Below are 18,017 nucleotides of genomic sequence, written 5' to 3'. Positions count from 1 at the left end.
CTATAGGGACAAAGCTTTCCCTGTCTCTATGGGGTTGTTAATTTCCAGTAACACCCTCGCTGTTATATGCTGCAGGTTAAAGAGGAAAAGTATTTAACAAATGGCCGTGATTGCTTTACCAGTGGTGGCACTTTAGCAACATGGAAAGCAGATGGCAGCAGCAGGAAGGTATATTCTCTCGCCTAAAAAAATGTTTATTACACGTTTCAAGACTATGTTGTGTTCCATTTCAAACCTCAGCTTTAATTTATTCCCTGATACATTTCCTTTAACTCACTTTTGCTTGATGCTGTTGATATCATAAATGATGTGGTGACCATGGCAACAAACTGTGCTTGGCTAATATTAAATGAATTTTTTTACCTCCTGGAATATCTGAAAGACTATTGCCTTAACACTTACAGGAGTTCAAGTTCTAAGGCAGAATATGACCTTAAGTTAACAGTATTGTAGCAGAAGAAAACTTTTATTTGATGTCTTTGATGGTATTATACAAATAACTTGTTAGAACAAATGTCTTCCTTGCAAAGCCATTGGACAGAGCTTCAACTTTTCTTTCAATAGGTATCAAATTCCAAATTTACTGGGAAAAAGAAAAGCAGTTGAAAAGTGACTGCATAAAGATTAATTTCCTGGTTCTCTTCACACAAACAGTAATTCAGGACATTTCAACCACTTGCACCTGCTCCAGTCTTGATGTGATCTTTAAGTGCCCTTGGACACCCTTCCACTACAAGCCTCAGAAATACTACTACATGAGATCTCACTTCTGAGGTTTTCTTTCTAAACAGGAAGCTTTTTTAGGCCACCTGCTCGTTTAAGTTAATTTGTTCATTCTTTATAATTTAAAAGGAAAGGAAGGAGGTGGTAGGCACGGCCAAATGCATAGAAAACAAGTAAGATGTCGACTAATCCAATTTGATTTTGCGTTAGGGCACATCTATTTAGCTAAACTGAGACGTCCAAAAGAAAGATTTGTCTAGAGAAGAAAATATTAGGAAGTATTTGTAGATGTATGTTTTTCTGGTCTGACTTGTAGATTTAGGAAAAGTAAGTATGATGAACCAAAGGGCAATCATTCCAAGTTCTTGCATCTACCTTTCTAAAATAATTATTCTATTTATTGATGTCTAACATGAGAAAAGGATACAAACATATGATTGAACACAAGAATAGAAACAACCATTCCATTTATTGATTCTATTCCTTCTGCATTTCATTTCATGTATCAAACACACTCTTCTATCTCGATTTTTGTAGTTATTTCATGATACAATCATCTTAGTTTTGTAAAGAGAAAATTCACAAGCATAATGATGCAACAATTTGTTTTTGATCAGGTTGAGCATGCCTGTAGAATGATTGCAGCTAAGAAAACTCTGGCCTCTGCTCCTCACAAGGGAATCTATTTCTATATGTTTTTTGATCTTCCTTTCTCATCTTCCTTCAACAGGAAAGCAGATGCACCACCACCATGAAAGCATAATCTAGCTTTTGGCTATATCTTTTGACCTCATATCCCACTATAATTTCTTCTCCCTTGCCAAATTTCCTTTGAGAGCATGCACTTATCAAAAAGTTGCACAATTATTTGTTTAACTTTCATTCTTTTCAGAAGCCATGCACCACAATCTCCACCTCTGTCCCACTTCAGACAGTGACTATCATGTTCCCCCACAGACTAAGGGCTATGGATCAATGGCAAACGCACTTGCACACTTATGCCCACCTTGGCACTTGGCCATGCTTCACTGTTTAAAGACTTGAGGAGCCCTAAAGGTATTGCACTCCTTTCACCTTTTCTAAAGGAGAAATGGAACAAAATCTTCGCGGCTAAGTTTCGAGCAGAACTAGGTAGGGATAGCACATCGTGGATTGTAAGATTCACCTGTGCACATGTGCTGCCACGTCTCGAGTGGGTCCTGGTAGTCGTAGGTATGACTTGGCACCAATGATGGTGGCATGACAATCTCCTAATCAATTGTCATAAGAGAATCACATATAAGAATTTCAAGTTGGATATTTTTTTTGAATTCTTGTTATATCGATTGAAAGTATGTGATAGAAGTGCAAAGATTGATTTAACTTTAGCTCAATGAAAAGCTAAAGACCTTCTTATGTGAATTGAGAGGTCAAGCAACACATTGAAATGAACAATAAGATAGAACATTATGCCAAAGGAAGAACAAGATATGCTGAATATTTTTATTTATATTTAAATAAATTTTATCGTTGATTTATTTCTTGATTAATGTCTATTTTAAAATTAGTAGAGGTCAAGAGATCTTATGGTGTTGTTGGGTTTTAGCCTTCTTTTGTTTGTAATAGTCTCTTATTTCAGTAAATTTGAGTGTCATCTAATCACTTATAATCATTAAAAAAAAATTGAAACACCAATTGACATATGTGATTGAATACATTTTTAGGTGCTCAGGAACACTTCCCCACGTGAATAATTATGATGATTAGGAATGAATATTAGAAGTCGATTTTTAAATATTTGTGATTTGGATTTATTTGAAGATAAAAAATCATGAACGCAGAGGGCTCATTATTAGTAAAACCACTTAATTACTCATATTTTTTAATATTTGGCCATGGAAAATCAAATGTGATCTATTGAATGGACAATTAATGAATTATATTGGATACTCTTCCTTTTAAACAACCGACAACATCAATTATTTTATTTGTACTCAACAGAGTGAATGATTAGGTGCTCGTAGCGGCCAAACAATCGACCGCATAAACACGTTGGTGAGTCCACCAAATCAGCTCATCCCTGTTACAATCAAAAGAGCCAATGGATAGCCAAATAATATAATGCTAAATGAAAATGGTATTATATTTTTTTTAAATAATAATAATAGTTTTATTTTACAATTAATTTGAAATGGTGGGATCGCAAGAACTATTTTTCTCTTTGAAAAAAATATTGCAATTTTTCAATGGACGTACATGAAATTTCAGAATATCCAAATGGCACATCTAAGTTTCGTTCTTTTTAGAAGACGCATTTAATTTTCATTTTACCCTTACGTCGACCATTGACTTTTCCTTTTTGTTTTTCACTCTCGTTGCGTGTTGTTTTCTCTTTTTCTCTCTCATACATATAATATTTTTTCTCTTTTTTTTAAAAATTAAATGAAAGTATAATTTAAATTTTAATAAATAATTTTTTAAATTTACTTAATTTTAATTTAAAATTTGGAATTTTAATAAAAAATAAAAAATATATATAAAAAAGGTTAATAAAAAATTAAAAATAAATTTTTATTTTTTAATATCTAATTATAAAAGAATTAAAAATAAAAAAAATAATAAGAGTTTGATAACAACACCATGATTTTGGTCCTTCTCGTACACTATGATATTGATCTTCAAAAATTAATATCATAATGTGTGAAAAGAATTAATATTGTAGTGTTGGTTTTAGAAGACCAACACCATTACGGTCTTTATTGTTCTTCACATATTAAACCAACATTAACACAGTCTGTGTTAGTTGACACACCATCATAACTTCATCTAAGTATCTTAGGATTAGGATTGGATACTATATATACTTTCTACATATTAATCTCTTTCCATCTCATTGTAAGTTTTTAAAAATCAAGTCTTCTAGGTCACTAATGAATTTCAATCAAAATTTATTGATGAACTTAGAGAGTTTTGATCAAACTCATTTCAACTCATGTAGATTTTTGCAATGCCTAGGAGTCCAAATGTGTCTTCCGTTATCATTGTAAAGGATTCCTAACATTGTTCAAAAGGTTTAAAAAATTTCAGATTTTATGTCAATTGACACAGAGCTATACTTCGTGTAAGAGATTCAAAATTAAGATTTCTCACAATATATATCTTCTACATACTCTATACTTCTATCACATTGTAAAATTTTAGAAATCCAAGTTGTCTAAGTTTATCAAAATTCATTGATGAACCTATAAAGTTTTGATCGGACTCATTCCAACTCTCGTGAATTTATTAGATGAATTGAATCCAAATAAATCATCTTTTAATATTTTAAGATCCTTCCCAAAATAATTTAAATTTTTTAAATAATAATATTGGTTTCTTAAAACTTGTAGAACTAATGTGGTGTTGATTTCTAATGTTGATATTTAAACTATGATATTGATTTTTATAAATCAACGCTAAAATAATTTTTTATTTATTATTTTTATTAATAAAATTCATTCTCATTATTAATTTTATTTTTTACTTTTTTATAATTAGATATTAAAAAATATTTTTAATTTTTTATTAATTTCCTTTTATATTTTTAATTTTGTATTAAAATTTTAAAATTAAAATTAAATAAATTTAGAGAATTATTTATTTAAATTTAAATTTAAATTAATTTAAAAAAGAAGAGAGGAAAGAGGGGAGAGCATGCCAACAGATGAAAAGGAGAGAGGAAAAAATTAAATATTGACGGTTGATAGAAAGGTAAAATAGAAATTAAATACATCTTAAAAAAAAGGAAATTTAGATGTGTCTGTTTTGTATCCACCTTTTTGAGAAATTGTCGAAAAAATAAAATCATTTATAACCGAAATATAGTAAGATTTTTTAAATTAATTTTACTTGTATAATGAGTTGTGTGGTACGATGCTACAGAGTAAATATTAATTGTTATATGTTTTAATACTATATTATAAAAATTGATTTATGATATTATTTTTGAACCGAAATAAATAAGGAAAATGCTTGTCTCCTTTCCCGTGTCTTCCTCACAATTTGGTGCACGTTGTCTAACGCCACGAGAACCGGCGGCTACCACTTGGCCACGTGCAAGTCTACGGTACAGCGACCCTCCTCATTGGTTATCGACCAAGGGCCCACGTTTCCTGCAATATTTTAGACTCTTCCTCATGGTTGCCGTCACCGGACTCGAGTCAAACGCAACGGGAGATCGAAATGGTTGTGGCGGTGACGGCGGCGGAGGCCGACGCGAACACCTGCTACCGGGGATGCTGCAGCAGTTCCTCCATGCCCCTCCGCCTCCCATCCTCTTCCTTCTCTCTCCTCTCCCCGATCGCCAAAGGTACATCCCCATCCGAATCTGTTAACCAATCTTCGATCCACTTTTACTAGGCTGGAATTGATCGGTCGATTTCGAATGCACGAATTAGGCGCGGAGAGCACCGTATTCGAGGCGAGGCTCCTCGATGGTACCAAGGTCGCAGCCAAGAAGCCCGTACTCTCCACCTCCGACGACCTCGACCACTTCCACCGCCAACTCCAGCTCCTATGGTCCAAGCAATCCCAAGTTTTGTAATTAATTAATTAATTTATTCTTTGTATTCGGTATGCTGATTTTTTTTGTTTTTGATTTATCGAGTCAAGCAAGTTGGATCATCCAGGGCTGGCCAAGTTGGTGGCGGCGAACGCGAGGCCACCTGACTACCTACTCTTCTTTGAGCTGTATGAGGGCCGGAGTCTGGCCGAGAGGCTACACGCTGATGGATGGAGCCCCAGCGTCGATCAAGTGATCTCCATCGCTTATGACCTAGGTGTGGATCGTGGTCCTGATTGATGATATCAGTTTGCTTATGTTTTATTGCATTAGTGTAAAATAGGAAACATTTGTGGACCTAGTGTTAGTTCTAAAGACTTCTTTTTTTTTTTTCATTGTGAGAGTATGATATACGTCATTAGTTTGATCCTTGGTAGGAACTAACCGTAATGATGAACTTACAAACTGAATCTATATTATCATAAAAAAATTAGTTGTTCCTGACCCTGTTTCACTTTTAATTGTTATTTGATCACAATAAACTTTTACTAAAAGTTATGTCTTGGTGTGGGTGGGGATAGCATTTCTCTTCTACATGTAAAAGATTCCAAATTTCATCTTGTATTGTATTGTTGAACTGACATTTCATCTTCCCTATCAGTTCCATGTAGAAGAATAATACACTGTACTGAAACCTTAACTTAGCATCCTTAATTTATGTGATCATTTTAGGTTGCCGCTTGTTTCTCTATTATACCTGTTAGATTCTTACTTATTTTCTATATTTGTCTCTTTTAGCAAAAGCTCTTCTGTACCTACAAAACCTTGGAATTGTACATAGGGATGTTAAACCTGCAAATATTCTTGTAAGCATTTCTGCACTTCTTTTTTCTCCTCTAGCATGGTATGTGTGTCCTTAAACAATGCAATACTTAAGCTGGTTCATAATGCAGCTTGACAAGAATTTTCATCCACATCTAGCTGACTTCGGTTTGGCTACATACACGAAGGATCTTAAACATATATCAGTTCACAACTGGAGGTCATCTGGCAAGCCTACTGGTGGTTTTCACAAAAAAAACATGGTGGGAACTCTCATCTATATGGCACCAGAAATTCTGAGGAAGGATATTCACACAGAAAAGTCAGACGTCTACAGTTTTGCAATATCTATAAAGTAAGAATAATACAATTGCCTATATTTATTAATTAGAAACTGTCATTATTCAGGTTATATGGCTATTGTTAACTGCACATTGTGACTTTTATGCCGTGGAGGATACTAGATACATGATTTCTACTGTGGACGAGTAGTTAACAAATAATTGCATGCTATTCATAATCGATACCGAAAAAGCAAACTTATATGAATTACTGTATATAGGCATGTCATGCTTCAGTTACAAAAACAATAAATGAGCTGGCTAAATATACATTTATTTTGTTTTTAAAGCAAACGATCTGACAGAAAACTAACAAAAAATGTGCATATATATATATATATATATATATATATATACTTCTGGGAGCAAATGTACTGATGGATGGGATGAAAGCAACAATGTTGGGAAAATGAGATAGTTGAAGTGGAAAATTCGTGTTTCATTCTTTCATTGCTGTTCATATTTGAGAAATTATTTACTAGTGCTTGCAAGCTTGCTATTTGTTGTATTACTCTATAGGTAGTTCACTAATTCATTTTGGTATACAATTAACAGAAGTTGGAGTTGAGTGCAGAATATTTATACGGACATATTTTCTGTACAGCAAATGCTTCTGGTTATTTGTTGTTCCTTCTTTATTCACAATGCTTTTATAACTTGTGCAGTGAGCTTCTTACTGGTGTTGTTCCTTACACAGATCTACAAGCAGAAGCCCAGGTACTATTGCAATGGTTATTGGCCAAGTCATGCAAGTATCTATAATATGTTCCTAAATGATGATCAATGGAAAATTATTTAACTTTATTTTCTGAAGAATAAGTTATATCTAGAATTACTTATTTATTATCAACGAGGCACTCTCTTTGATGCCTATAAATAATCACACTATTGGTCTACTTATATCAAGAAAATTAATGAAATAATATATAGTCTTTTCACATTTGGAGGTCAAGCCTTTTTGTAATGATCACCCTCTTTTTCTTTCCTGCTTCTCATTTCCCATGTCGTACCTCACATGTGTCATCAAGATCACCGTTATCATCGAAAGCCATAGCCCCATCTAATGTTGTCATCATTTTCACTTGCATTAGCATTGGACCACATCCAACACCAGTGCCAAAATGATCAACGCCTTGCATCATGACCTCTCCAATCCATGTTCCCCTTTCTTAACTTGTTTTTTATTTCCCTTAGTTTCTCTTGAATTAATTATTTTCTTGTAGACAGCACACCCTCTTGGATGCCTATAAATATGGGCCCGTGGGTATCTTTTGCAGAGAGCAAATTATTGAAATAATATAGCTTTTGACATAGAGGTTGATCCTCTCAAAGTATTCATCCCCTATCTCTCCCCACTTCAAGTTCATTATGTTCTCCTTAGAATAAAAATTGGGCACCTGTTAATCTTTATACTGAAAGCTTCAAACTAGCAGTTATAATGTAGTACAATTATTCTAAGCTTCACAAATAAATGCTTGTCTACCAAGCCTATGTTCTCTAAAATCACCATGATGTTTAATTGTTCTAGTGTTGTTTGATTATCATCATCCATTTTGTATAGGCACACCTAGCTTTATGTCTTTAATTTTTCTTGATCAACCTTTAGAATTCTTTAAAATGAACTATCTTGATGATTTTAAAATATTTCTTAGGCACACACTGTTCTTGAAATGAGCTACACCGAACAACAACTTACATCAGAAGTTTCCAATGGTCTAAGACCTGCTCTTGCTGACCATCAATCTGGTGCTCCACCATGTTTCTTGTCTCTTATTCAAAGGTCTTGGCATCAAAATCCACTGGATAGACCTTCATTTGATGATATTGTCAAGGAGTTGTGCATGCTTATGAATCAAAGAAGCATCTCTTATCTACCATTATTTACTTCCAACACTCATTTTCAAGACCTCAAATACATTCAAGAAGAGTTTAATTGGTTAGCACGTGGGGAAGAATTAGCAAAAAAAGCAATTGCTGAAAAGTCAAATATGACAACTTGCTACACTTCTGTTTGTGACACACCACACTATAACCCAACTTTGTCCTGGGGATCCTTTGCAACTCGTGGAAGAAGGGAGAAAATGGAAGACGCACACTTCCTGCTTCCAAATCTATGCAAAGACAAGGGTGTTCACGCTTTTGGGATTTTTGATGGTCATAGAGGTGTCTATTTGATTCAGTATCAACTAATATTCCCAAGATATGAATCTTAACTAAAAATTTGACGCGTGCAGGAGCAGCAGCAGCAGAGTTTGCTTCTCAAGCACTGCCAGTGTTCCTAAGGAACTCTGATTATATGTGCAGGTTTCCTTCTGTTTAATGCTCTTCTCTGTTAATTTAAGGTCATCACTCTTCTTATTTGAATAAATTGCAGTCCTGCAGACTCACTTACTGAAGCTTTTATAAAGACTGACTTAGCTTTCAGAGATGAGCTAACATTCCACCTCAACTCGAGAAAAGCTACTCAGAAAGATTGGCATCCTGGTTGCACGGCAATAACAGCACTAATCTCTGGGAACAAGATTTATGTTGCAAATGCTGGTGATTGCCGAGCAATTATAAGTCGCAAAGGCTGCCCAATTCCTTTGAGCAAAGTGCGAATCATCACTTAGTTCTGGTTATTTAGATAATAATCATTAATCAAGATTGACATCAGTAAGTTACTGTTCTACCTTGTAGGACCATGTTGCAAGCTGTCCTGAGGAAAGAACCCGTGTCATGGAAGAAGGCGCTGAAGTGAAATGGCAAGTAGATACATGGAGGGTTGGATCAGCTGCTCTCCAGGTTGCCTTGTCCTCTCTCGAGAACAATTACTTTGACTGAAGTTTTGGAAATTGGAACACATGCATACGAATAGTTATACATACAATATAATCTACTTCCTCAAGCGACTCAAATGGTTGATGAATCTTTATTTGTTTTATGTGCCTCCAGTAGCCAAATGTTTTAATAACTTATCCCATTTTGTCAGGTAACACGGTCAATTGGTGATGATGATATGAAGCCTGCAGTGACAGCCAAACCAGAAATAGTCGAGACTTGCATTTCCTCCAATGATGAGTTTCTGGTAGTTCCTTTTATGACCACAAGTTGCTGAATTTGAAACCAAACTATTTGTCCTTTTTTTTCTTTACCTTTGGGTTGCTTTATGATCACCAGTTAAATCATAAGTACTAGGTGATAGGTCCCGTTTAAAGCTAAAACTCCTACGATGCTACTTTGCATCTGCATCAATTGGCTTGCCTGCCATTCATTATGCTCCTCTTTCTCCCCTCTCTACAACAGGAGTGACCTTTTCCTGTAGCGAATATTTTCTTTTCAAGATTCACTGACATCTGAGATGCTCCAGGGTCACCAGGCGTTTTAGTCACTTTTAGGTGTATTAAGTAGAATTTTCTTTGATCTCAGGTGATGGCTAGTGATGGGCTGTGGGACGTGATGAGCAATGAGGAGGTTGTGTCCCTCATCAAAGACACTGTTAAAGAGCCATGGATGTGTTCGAAGAGGTTGGCCACTGAAGCTGCTGAACGAGGAAGCAAAGATAACATCACTGTTATTGTTGTTTTCCTCCGTCCAGTCTCGACTGCTGAGAGAATCTATTAGCTCAGGAGGAACCATCCCATAAGTGGCACATTGTAACTGTGCTTTCTTCAGTCCTGTTTTAGCTTCCCGAATTCACTGACTTTTGAGTCAGTCGATTGAAATATAGTACGAGTGAAAGCCTGCCCTATTATTTTCTGATAAATTCTTTTGCGATACCAAGTCGCATCAAGCAACGTTTTTTCTTCACTCTAAATTTGTCTAAGTTTTTGAAGTTGACAACAAATAGAACAGTCAGGAAAAAAAGATCGACTTTCTCTTAAATTCCTTTGTAGAAACAGACTAATGTATTGTGGTTGTTTGTGAAATTATTTGCAACAATGTGCTTTATGAGTTTTCACCTTGTTCGCTGCCCCAGTTCTCTTCAAGAATAGGTTTTTGAGAGGAAGCTGTTATCTTGTGGAGTTCATGTTGGTAAAAAAACAATAAAGTATTTTCCTTCAAAATCTCAAATTTTCTAATAAAAACTCGTCGACCATGATTTTTCCTGTGTCAAATACCTAAAAATAATCCAACAAAGTATTTTCTGGAAAACTTGTTTCCTCCAAACAAATTGACCCTCTTGAATTCATGCCAATAAAGAACTCTGCAGCAAGGCAATAAAGAGCTCATAACTTGGACGATGCATGCCTTGCCTTGCCTTCCGCCTAAAGAGTTTTAAGTTTCGTTGTTATTTTGCTACCAGTTTTCTGGTATAAGGTGATTGTTTTGGAGTATTTTAGATAGTATTGGAATAAATTCGAAGAAATTAAATTTACTAAAATAAATATATGAAGTTCAAAATTAATTAATTAAATAGTTGATGAGTCCACACAACTATATTTTTCACGACAGATATCACTGGTGCTACCAAATTTAGTCCATCAAAGTGTATAGAGTTGAACAAGAATGTGACAAGTGTATAGAGTTGAACAAGAATGTGACAAAGCTATTTACCTGCTTATAAACAAGCAAACAAAATATCACTCAGTTTACCTGACACCTAACATTGAAATATTCAACTTTTATTTTCACAATCTTTACCTGGTGTTCTTTCAGAAACTAACATGACTGCATCTCTGCGTCACCAAATAGTAAGATACTAGACAAAGCAAAGAGGCAAAAAGAAAGCTACACGGAAAAACAAATAAAAGGCTGTGTTAGAAACGAAAAAACAAAATGCATTCACATATCAAGGAGTTAAACACATACCAATAATTTTTATTTTTTGTAATAATTTACCACATGAATGAAACACACGCAAGAACATATTCCTCGCATGGAATTACTTCGTAAACTTTGCTCCTATAATAAACGAAAATTCCATTTTTGCTCAGGTTTTCAAGATTCCTTCTCAATTTTCCCAACAAGTTAAAAACAATGGCATATGCCATATGGTGAACAACCATTTGAACATGGAGGTGCACATGGTGGCCACATAGCAAACATATGTTGAGCATGGAGGCACAATTATATTTAAAAATATATATATATTCTATTTTTTTTTTCAATTTTCCCCTTTTGTTGAATCTACCCACCAGATGAGTGTCATGTGGATGTGGTCAAATGGAATTTGGCTTGAAGGATAAACTTCAAGAAACTTGAAACTTTATATAACAACCTTGACATCTTGAAAGCATTTTGCAAAACAGGTAGGACTACTGGGCTGAGGTATTTTTCATCATATAAATGTTAAAATATCTATATAATAGACAAAAAAAAAATAAAGCTATATTATTTAAAATGCATTTCAAAACTGGAGCTTAACTGAAAGAAAACTAAGAAAAGAAGAAATGCTCTAAGGAGCTAAAACTGCAGCTTTAGCTTCCAGATTGGTTACTTTGCAACCTTTTCCAATGTGTCACTTAAAGAAGTACATGAACCCTATTTGTTTAAGATATGGTAGTCCCTTCCATTTATCAGTTCCATGGTTCTCGAATGCAGTAATTGAGTATATCACTTACATACTTTCCACCAAAATGTAGTATATTGACTAATTTCTAGACTATTTACTATTTTAATTTCTTGCAGCCATATCTACTACATTTCAGATTTTACTGAAACCATTCCAAATATCTTGTGTTATATTTCCAATAAAATTTCCGTGCAATTCATCTCCTATTAAAATGTCTTGAGTTTCTAAAATGTATACATTGTTTACCATCAAATATGGTGGCCTAAGAAAACCAGATGGCATGTTCACTCTAAGTTCTGGTATACTAACTTATCAACTGCAAGTTACATAAAAAGTATGAAAAACTCACAATTTGTAAACTATCTATGCATGAACATTCTTTAGTTAATAGATCAAATTTTATGGGTCTTTGAAGTGATTAACCAATGGAAAAGCTAGAAATTAGCATAAACTATCTTAAGAGGTGTGACTAAAATACCTGAAACTATCCATCAGGATTTGTGACAAAATCCAGCAAACCACAACAATTCCACCATTTTGAACGATGCACCACCAGAGGAGCGCTATGCTGGACCTGCATAGCACGAGATATTCCTTAATCAGTACATTAATTCAAGTAAAGGAAGAGAAGTAGCACAACCACAAGAGTCCAACTCTAGCACCTTGGTCGCCGGTAATGTCTCGTCTCCTCCAGCAATTTGACGGCTATTTCCACCGTGTTTAACTGCATCAAGGCCACGGGCTTCCGCTGCTATTTCTCTGTTGCGGCGCGAAATATCTTCAAGAACCTCAGCAGCAACCTCCGTAACTTGGCTCATCTCCTCAGTCAAACCAGTGTCATTATGGACGGATATAGCCGATTCCTCAGAAGTTTCCGAGTTCCCCCTTTCAGATTCGGCTAATTCATCTGATTCAGCGGCCGATTCATCTTTCGGCAGAAAAGCTACTTCCGTTGCCGCAGGAGCCAACTCCGGCTCATCTTCCTCGGTCAATCCCTCGGCTTCAAGATTCTCCGAATTCTTCTTCGCAACACCATCGACAGCTTCCGATCCAGACCACTCTTTAGAGGATAAAGAGCAATAGCTCTCTACAGAGGGCGAAGTTGGGACATGGGAAAATGCCGAGTAATGGCTATCGACCTCGACGCTCCCTTCCGATACCAGATCGTCCCCTTGCCCGGAATCTGAAGAACCCATCGGACGGCACGAACCGAAGAAAAAGACGGAAGAGAAGATACCTTGGGAAGGATCGGAAGAACGAACTGGGGATGGATCGAGGAATCGAGAAGCAACTGATTGAATCTGGAGAGGGAGAGGAACGAACTGGGAATGGGCGGGAGAATAGAAATGGAGATTTGTTAATCCGTCCGATCGAAGAGGGCAAAAGTTTCGTTTATATAGTGACGTTTAGGAAAGCAAGAAATTTTTTTCTTCAAATATTTAACTAAATAATTTCTTTATTTTTGAAAAATATATGATAATCATCATTCTTTCATTATTTTTTATGTCCAATCACAAGACACCAATATTTAATTTAAAATAAATAAAGAAATATTTAAATTAAGTTCTAAACCTTATATGGTCCATTAATTTCTTTGCTTAACCTATCGTAACCACTATCTCCTCTCACAGAGCAATAAAAGAATGAGAGTTTAAGTTTCAAATGAAATGAATATTTTAAAGATTAATTTCTAAATGTACTTCAACGTATTTCTTTTTCTTCTCACATCTTGACTCTTGAAGAAAGGCAAGGAGACGGCGGACTGAATGAACGTGCTATAAACACTGAAGAACACTGCTATGGAGTTGAAAGACATCCTCTACCAGATTTACAAATATTATTCAAGGTCAATTATCTCCCATAATTACAGTGGCAAGTCTTTAATGGTCGTCACAAGTGATCAGCTACTGAATTATTATTGCACCAAAACAAAATCTTGTTTTAATCTCCAATATCCTCTTGAATTCTATCGATGAATGTTAAGGCAGGAAGAAGTTGCAAGGACTATTGGTGCATTGGTGGAGGAGGCAGTGGATAGGCGACAGGCATGACATATGGGGCGTGGCCAGGAGGAAGCATAATTGGAGTGCCAACTGCTGAGATCATATGGCCGGCGGCGACTGGATGACCGACCGGCGGCCCGTACATCGGCATCCCTTGCACATTGGCTAGTGAAGGATGCTTGATATATGATCCGATGGCTGTGTTGGCCTGACCAGTAATAGGTCCCTGCTGAGAAGAGGTGTCGCCGCCATTCACACTTGTGATGTCGTGGATACTCGATCGCCGGCGATCTCTGTTCATGGAGTTTAGGCGAATGAAGTACTTCTGAGCGTGGCTTGCAACTTGTGTTGGTGTCCTTGAGATGACGAAGTTCCTCGATATGCTTCTCCAGTCACCCTTCCCAAACTTGTCGAGACCGAGCAGGAAAAGCCTGCGAGAATTACATGTGATTCATAAATTCATACATTGAATTGTTCTGTAGCGGTATTAATTTGATCAAAATCGAGAATTCAACAACGCGAATGTGTTTTTTCGAGGAAAAAAAATCTCGCTTTTTTCTCTGAACAGGAAAGTAGTAGATTTGACACAAAATTGGATAAAGGGGGGAAAACCTGTGTTCTTCTTCGGTCCATGGCGTTCCCTTCCGCCGCTCTTGCTCGGCCTTGGAGCAACTCTTGCTCTGCCCTCCAATGTCAGACCTCGCTTTCTTTCTATCCGCCGAACCCAGGTGGCTGTTAGGATCTTGTTGTTGTTGGTGGTGCTGCTTCTGGTTCTCCTTGGAGGAAGACGGTAAAGTCAAAGAAGGCGACGACTCCTCCCCGCCGTAGCGCAGGACGGGGACCCGTCCGGCCTCGATGGCCTCCACGTCCTCCATCAGCACCTCGTAGTGCTGCCTCACCTCCGCCGCGGTCTTCCTAGGGACTCTAGCCGCGATCAGATCCCACCATCTCCCGCCGCGTTCTTCGCCCTCCGCCCCCTCATCCTTCGGCGGCGAGGGTACCGTCGCGAGCGCGCACTCGAAGGCCTTGTCGTCCTCCCTGCTCCATCCTCCCGCGCCACCCCCCGCTGCCGCTCCGGCCATCCGGCGGTCGCGCGCGCGACAAGGGCGAGGCGGTGGGTGGCCGAACGCGGCAGAGGCGGTGACTATAACGGTGGCTGGGCGTCGTGACCGGATCGGCCGGTCCGCTCGCCCAACGGTGGCTGGAAATAGAATAAGCAGGCAAACCGCGAAAGGTCCAGGCCGGCCCACTTAATAACGCGATTTCCCAAATTATGAATTCACCCTCCAACATTCTGTAATTCCATATCGTTTCATTTTATTACTTAGAAACTTTACAAAAAACAAAAACTCAAAGAAGATAGAACAATGAGAAACTTCTCTCACAAATTTGACTAACAAACGTTAATCTTATCTCAAACAGTTGTGATTACGTTACCTGTGCTTTAAAAATATTAACACGATGCCCGTGAAGACTCGAAGGTGACGTAATTCCCGAGTCAAACATTGTGCCTGAAGAAAAATAATTTTCGAATAAAATTCAGCAGCGATTGATAATTATGGAGGACAAATATGTAAAAGGATGGAAGATTTGGAAACAAAGACACAAGATTTAACAAGCGACGTGGTCGATTCTGCATTTCTTATTATTGAAGGATGCAGGCGTTATCCACCAGCTCATTGTCTGATCGGTTGAATGGTCCTTCTCTAGATTTTGTCCTCGCATGCCCTTCAATTGTCAACTGACGTTGTGTGGAATTTTCAGAAATCAGCAGTAAAGAAAAGGAAAGGAATTAAGAATTATTCAGATAAAATATGGTTCGAACATTTATACAAAATTGCCAATCAGAAGTGAAGGAAACATCATACGAATACAAATAGGCGCAAACCAAGTTTTCAGTAGGTCACTTTGTTCGGAGATCGTTTTTGAAAAGAAGTTCCTTGACAGCATCTCATTCTCCTTCGCTGAGGATTGGTACGATTAGAGGCTTCAGCTGAGCAAGATAGACAATTGCCCACCTAAGGAGGAAAATTTATGAATATAAATCAATTTAATGAACAAAGCATTTAAATTATAAAGCGCCTCTAGCAGCGCATCCACCTATTAAAGTTCAGGTGATGTGACTCAAGTTTTCTCCTTTAATTTTACTATGATTTTGCACTCTCTAAATTTCTCCTATCAAAATGTCTAGTCTGGACATCAAAACTTCACTCAATCTCCTTGTACATCTCCTCCTTGTTTCTGGGAGGAGGAAAATTGGCTTTTAGTAAATCTCTCTCAATAATTTTTCTTTGTATGGAACTAAGTAGAATTTGGAACCAACAATTTACTACTGTTTTTCTTCAGAACCTTTCACAATAAATGTCGCATCTTTTTCATAAACTTCAATAATGTGGAATATATTCAATTCACAGAGTAAGGAAGAAGATAATAGCAAAAGTGTTCTCTTTAGTAGATCAGATCCATTTATCAACTTCGGTCCAGAGTGTTGCATCAGCAAATCTCTCATCCATTGAACCAATATTGCTCTTTTGCTATCATTGTAAAGTGTTCCATGATATTATTTCTATTTTGTGAAACAAGCTGAAAATAGATGAATATCTATGCTACGATATGGGATCATTTAAAGCATTGCTTTCTTCAAAGAAACAATTCACCTAATCTGAGGAAAGATTTATCCCTCACAATCATCTTAGTACTATGCTCTTATTAGCCAAAGCAATCCTGATCACTTCTCTCACTACAGCAAACCTTTGGAAAACTGCAAACTACCGACAAGACAAAATAACATGTAGAAATGCAAGTAGTTCTCTACATGGAAGCAAAATTAAGTTTACAAATTACAAGTGATTATCATGTTTGTGAATTGAAAACACCCTAGTATAGTGGAACGAATTCATGCAAAGGAAGCATGTAGCTATGGATGGAGGAACTTACATCATCCAACAGCAAATTGTTGCAGTGATGATCAGCGTTAAATGAAACCTGCAAAACCAAATTGGTCCTACATTTTAAAATTTTCCCTAGCCCAAATGATAAAGAACAACATAAATTGTTTGAGATAGTCATAAAATGAAAAAAATACAATCAATATCATAATATTAAACCCCTTAAGTAAATCTAACTGACAATCTGCCATGAGTATTGCACTAGAAGCTATGGAAGTCTTTTGTCTTGACAGGATTTATGCAAATCAAAATTGCAGCTTAGGGAATAAAAGTGAGAATGAAACTTTAACATGAAAGGAAATGATTCAGTTGGGAACAATAGGTCATTTTACCTACCCTCACAAATCATATAATTAGATTAGTTCAAAATGTCTGAAATAACTCATGCTTAAGAGCTAACTGGTAAACAATGACAGCAGAAGTCACTAGGTAACTTATTTTTCAAAAATATCAATGGCCGTTTCATTTTCAGTGAAGCCCAAATTCCAATTTGCCTAATCTTTCTAAAATTTCTTAAGATTAAGGGAAATAGCTCCTTGCAACTCCATCCCCCAATTTTGATAGTCACTTTTAACTATAGATGTTTCCAAGGATTTGCTTAAACTAATTCAATTCAATTTTTGTTTTATTGTTTCTTCAGATTTATCATATATTTCAAAATTTTGGGTAATTGAAATAAGGAACATATACAATAAGATTTCCTATAAATCAACCAACACAACTCACACAAGAAGAAGTACCACAGATTACTAGAACAAACTAAGGAAACTAAATTGAGTTTTCTACTGACCTAATGCAATGCTAACAAACCCTAAAATAAGCATCAGATTCCCATCAATAAAAAACAAGCAGAATGGAAAAGATCGCTATTTTCACATAGATTCCGGCTCCAAATACCCATCAAGAAAACAACTAAAGGATGAGGGTATAGAAGGGATGCCATACAGATTGGTCGAAGGGCCGCGGTTACAGCAAAGACGGACGGAGGCGGAAGCGACGAGTCCCAGCAAGAAGAAAACGATGGTCGTCATCCAGAACCCCATCCCGCCCAAACCTTCTTCTAGTTCTAAGCTTAATCTCCTCTTCTCGCGCTGCTCGTCTTCCACCTCTCTCTCTCTGTCTCTCTTTCTCCGATCTCGACGATGATTTGTTTTGGTAGGAAACCTT

At 36.6% G+C, this 18,017-nt stretch overlaps 3 protein-coding genes and 1 pseudogene across 4 annotated transcripts; 1 reads left to right on the top strand and 3 right to left on the bottom strand.

Annotated features, from left to right (window-relative positions):
- Positions 1–4,914: 4,914 nt before the first annotated feature.
- LOC141838109 (protein kinase and PP2C-like domain-containing protein) lies at positions 4,915–10,348 on the top strand. The gene is made up of 12 exons (XM_074725510.1): positions 4,915–5,050; positions 5,139–5,259; positions 5,353–5,519; positions 6,041–6,108; positions 6,196–6,419; positions 7,071–7,122; positions 8,058–8,568; positions 8,640–8,709; positions 8,780–8,999; positions 9,085–9,189; positions 9,377–9,472; positions 9,814–10,348. The coding sequence occupies exons 1-12, from the start codon at positions 4,924–4,926 to the stop codon at positions 10,006–10,008; spliced, it is 1,956 nt and encodes a 651-aa protein (XP_074581611.1). The 5' UTR covers positions 4,915–4,923; the 3' UTR covers positions 10,009–10,348.
- Positions 10,349–12,211: 1,863 nt separating this feature from the next.
- On the bottom strand, positions 12,212–13,715 carry LOC141837545 (uncharacterized; annotated as a pseudogene).
- On the bottom strand, positions 13,700–14,984 carry LOC141839429 (transcription factor MYBS1-like). Its single transcript, XM_074727172.1, has 2 exons — positions 14,515–14,984; positions 13,700–14,333 (listed from the first exon to the last, which is right to left on the bottom strand). The coding sequence occupies exons 1-2, from the start codon at positions 14,982–14,984 to the stop codon at positions 13,904–13,906; spliced, it is 900 nt and encodes a 299-aa protein (XP_074583273.1). The 3' UTR covers positions 13,700–13,903.
- A 552-nt stretch (positions 14,985–15,536) lies between these two features.
- Positions 15,537–17,977, bottom strand: LOC141839430 (V-type proton ATPase subunit e1-like). 2 transcript variants are annotated; one of them, XR_012602691.1, is made up of 4 exons: positions 17,796–17,977; positions 16,840–16,887; positions 15,791–15,920; positions 15,537–15,643 (listed from the first exon to the last, which is right to left on the bottom strand). XR_012602691.1 is itself a non-coding variant. In XM_074727173.1 (3 exons), exons 1-3 carry the CDS (start codon positions 17,891–17,893, stop codon positions 15,854–15,856), a joined length of 213 nt encoding a protein of 70 aa, XP_074583274.1. In that variant the 5' UTR covers positions 17,894–17,977; the 3' UTR covers positions 15,677–15,853. The 2 variants fall into 2 exon arrangements, 1 of the variants encoding a protein (XP_074583274.1); XM_074727173.1 differs by lacking the exon at positions 15,537–15,643 and having other exon boundaries at positions 15,677–15,920.
- Positions 17,978–18,017: the final 40 nt, after the last annotated feature.

This window comes from Curcuma longa, chromosome 11 (genome assembly GCF_044706935.1).
Source record: "Curcuma longa cultivar G26 ecotype Majalengka, Jawa Barat chromosome 11, ITB_CL_G26_1.1, whole genome shotgun sequence".
Lineage (NCBI taxonomy): Eukaryota > Viridiplantae > Streptophyta > Magnoliopsida > Zingiberales > Zingiberaceae > Curcuma > Curcuma longa.
Note: the sequence above shows the minus strand (reverse complement) of the source record. Positions and strands in the feature narration are given on the sequence as shown.

Bases quoted from the DNA above. Each gene is read 5' to 3' on its own strand.
- LOC141838109 (XM_074725510.1), top strand. From the start codon at position 4,924: ATGGTTGTGGCGGTGACGGCGGCGGAGGCCGACGCGAACACCTGCTAC. The intron at 7,123-8,057 runs GTACTATTGCAA...AATATTTCTTAG, and splicing joins ATCTACAAGCAGAAGCCCAG to GCACACACTGTTCTTGAAAT. The intron at 9,473-9,813 runs GTAGTTCCTTTT...CTTTGATCTCAG, and splicing joins CCTCCAATGATGAGTTTCTG to GTGATGGCTAGTGATGGGCT.
- LOC141839429 (XM_074727172.1), bottom strand. From the start codon at position 14,984: ATGGCCGGAGCGGCAGCGGGGGGTGGCGCGGGAGGATGGAGCAGGGAG. The intron at 14,334-14,514 runs GTTTTCCCCCCT...TAATTCTCGCAG, and splicing joins TGGACCGAAGAAGAACACAG to GCTTTTCCTGCTCGGTCTCG.
- LOC141839430 (XM_074727173.1), bottom strand. From the start codon at position 17,893: ATGGGGTTCTGGATGACGACCATCGTTTTCTTCTTGCTGGGACTCGTC. The intron at 16,888-17,795 runs GTATGGCATCCC...TTGGTTTTGCAG, and splicing joins CGCGGCCCTTCGACCAATCT to GTTTCATTTAACGCTGATCA. The intron at 15,921-16,839 runs GTAAGTTCCTCC...TTTCCTCCTTAG, and splicing joins ACAATTTGCTGTTGGATGAT to GTGGGCAATTGTCTATCTTG.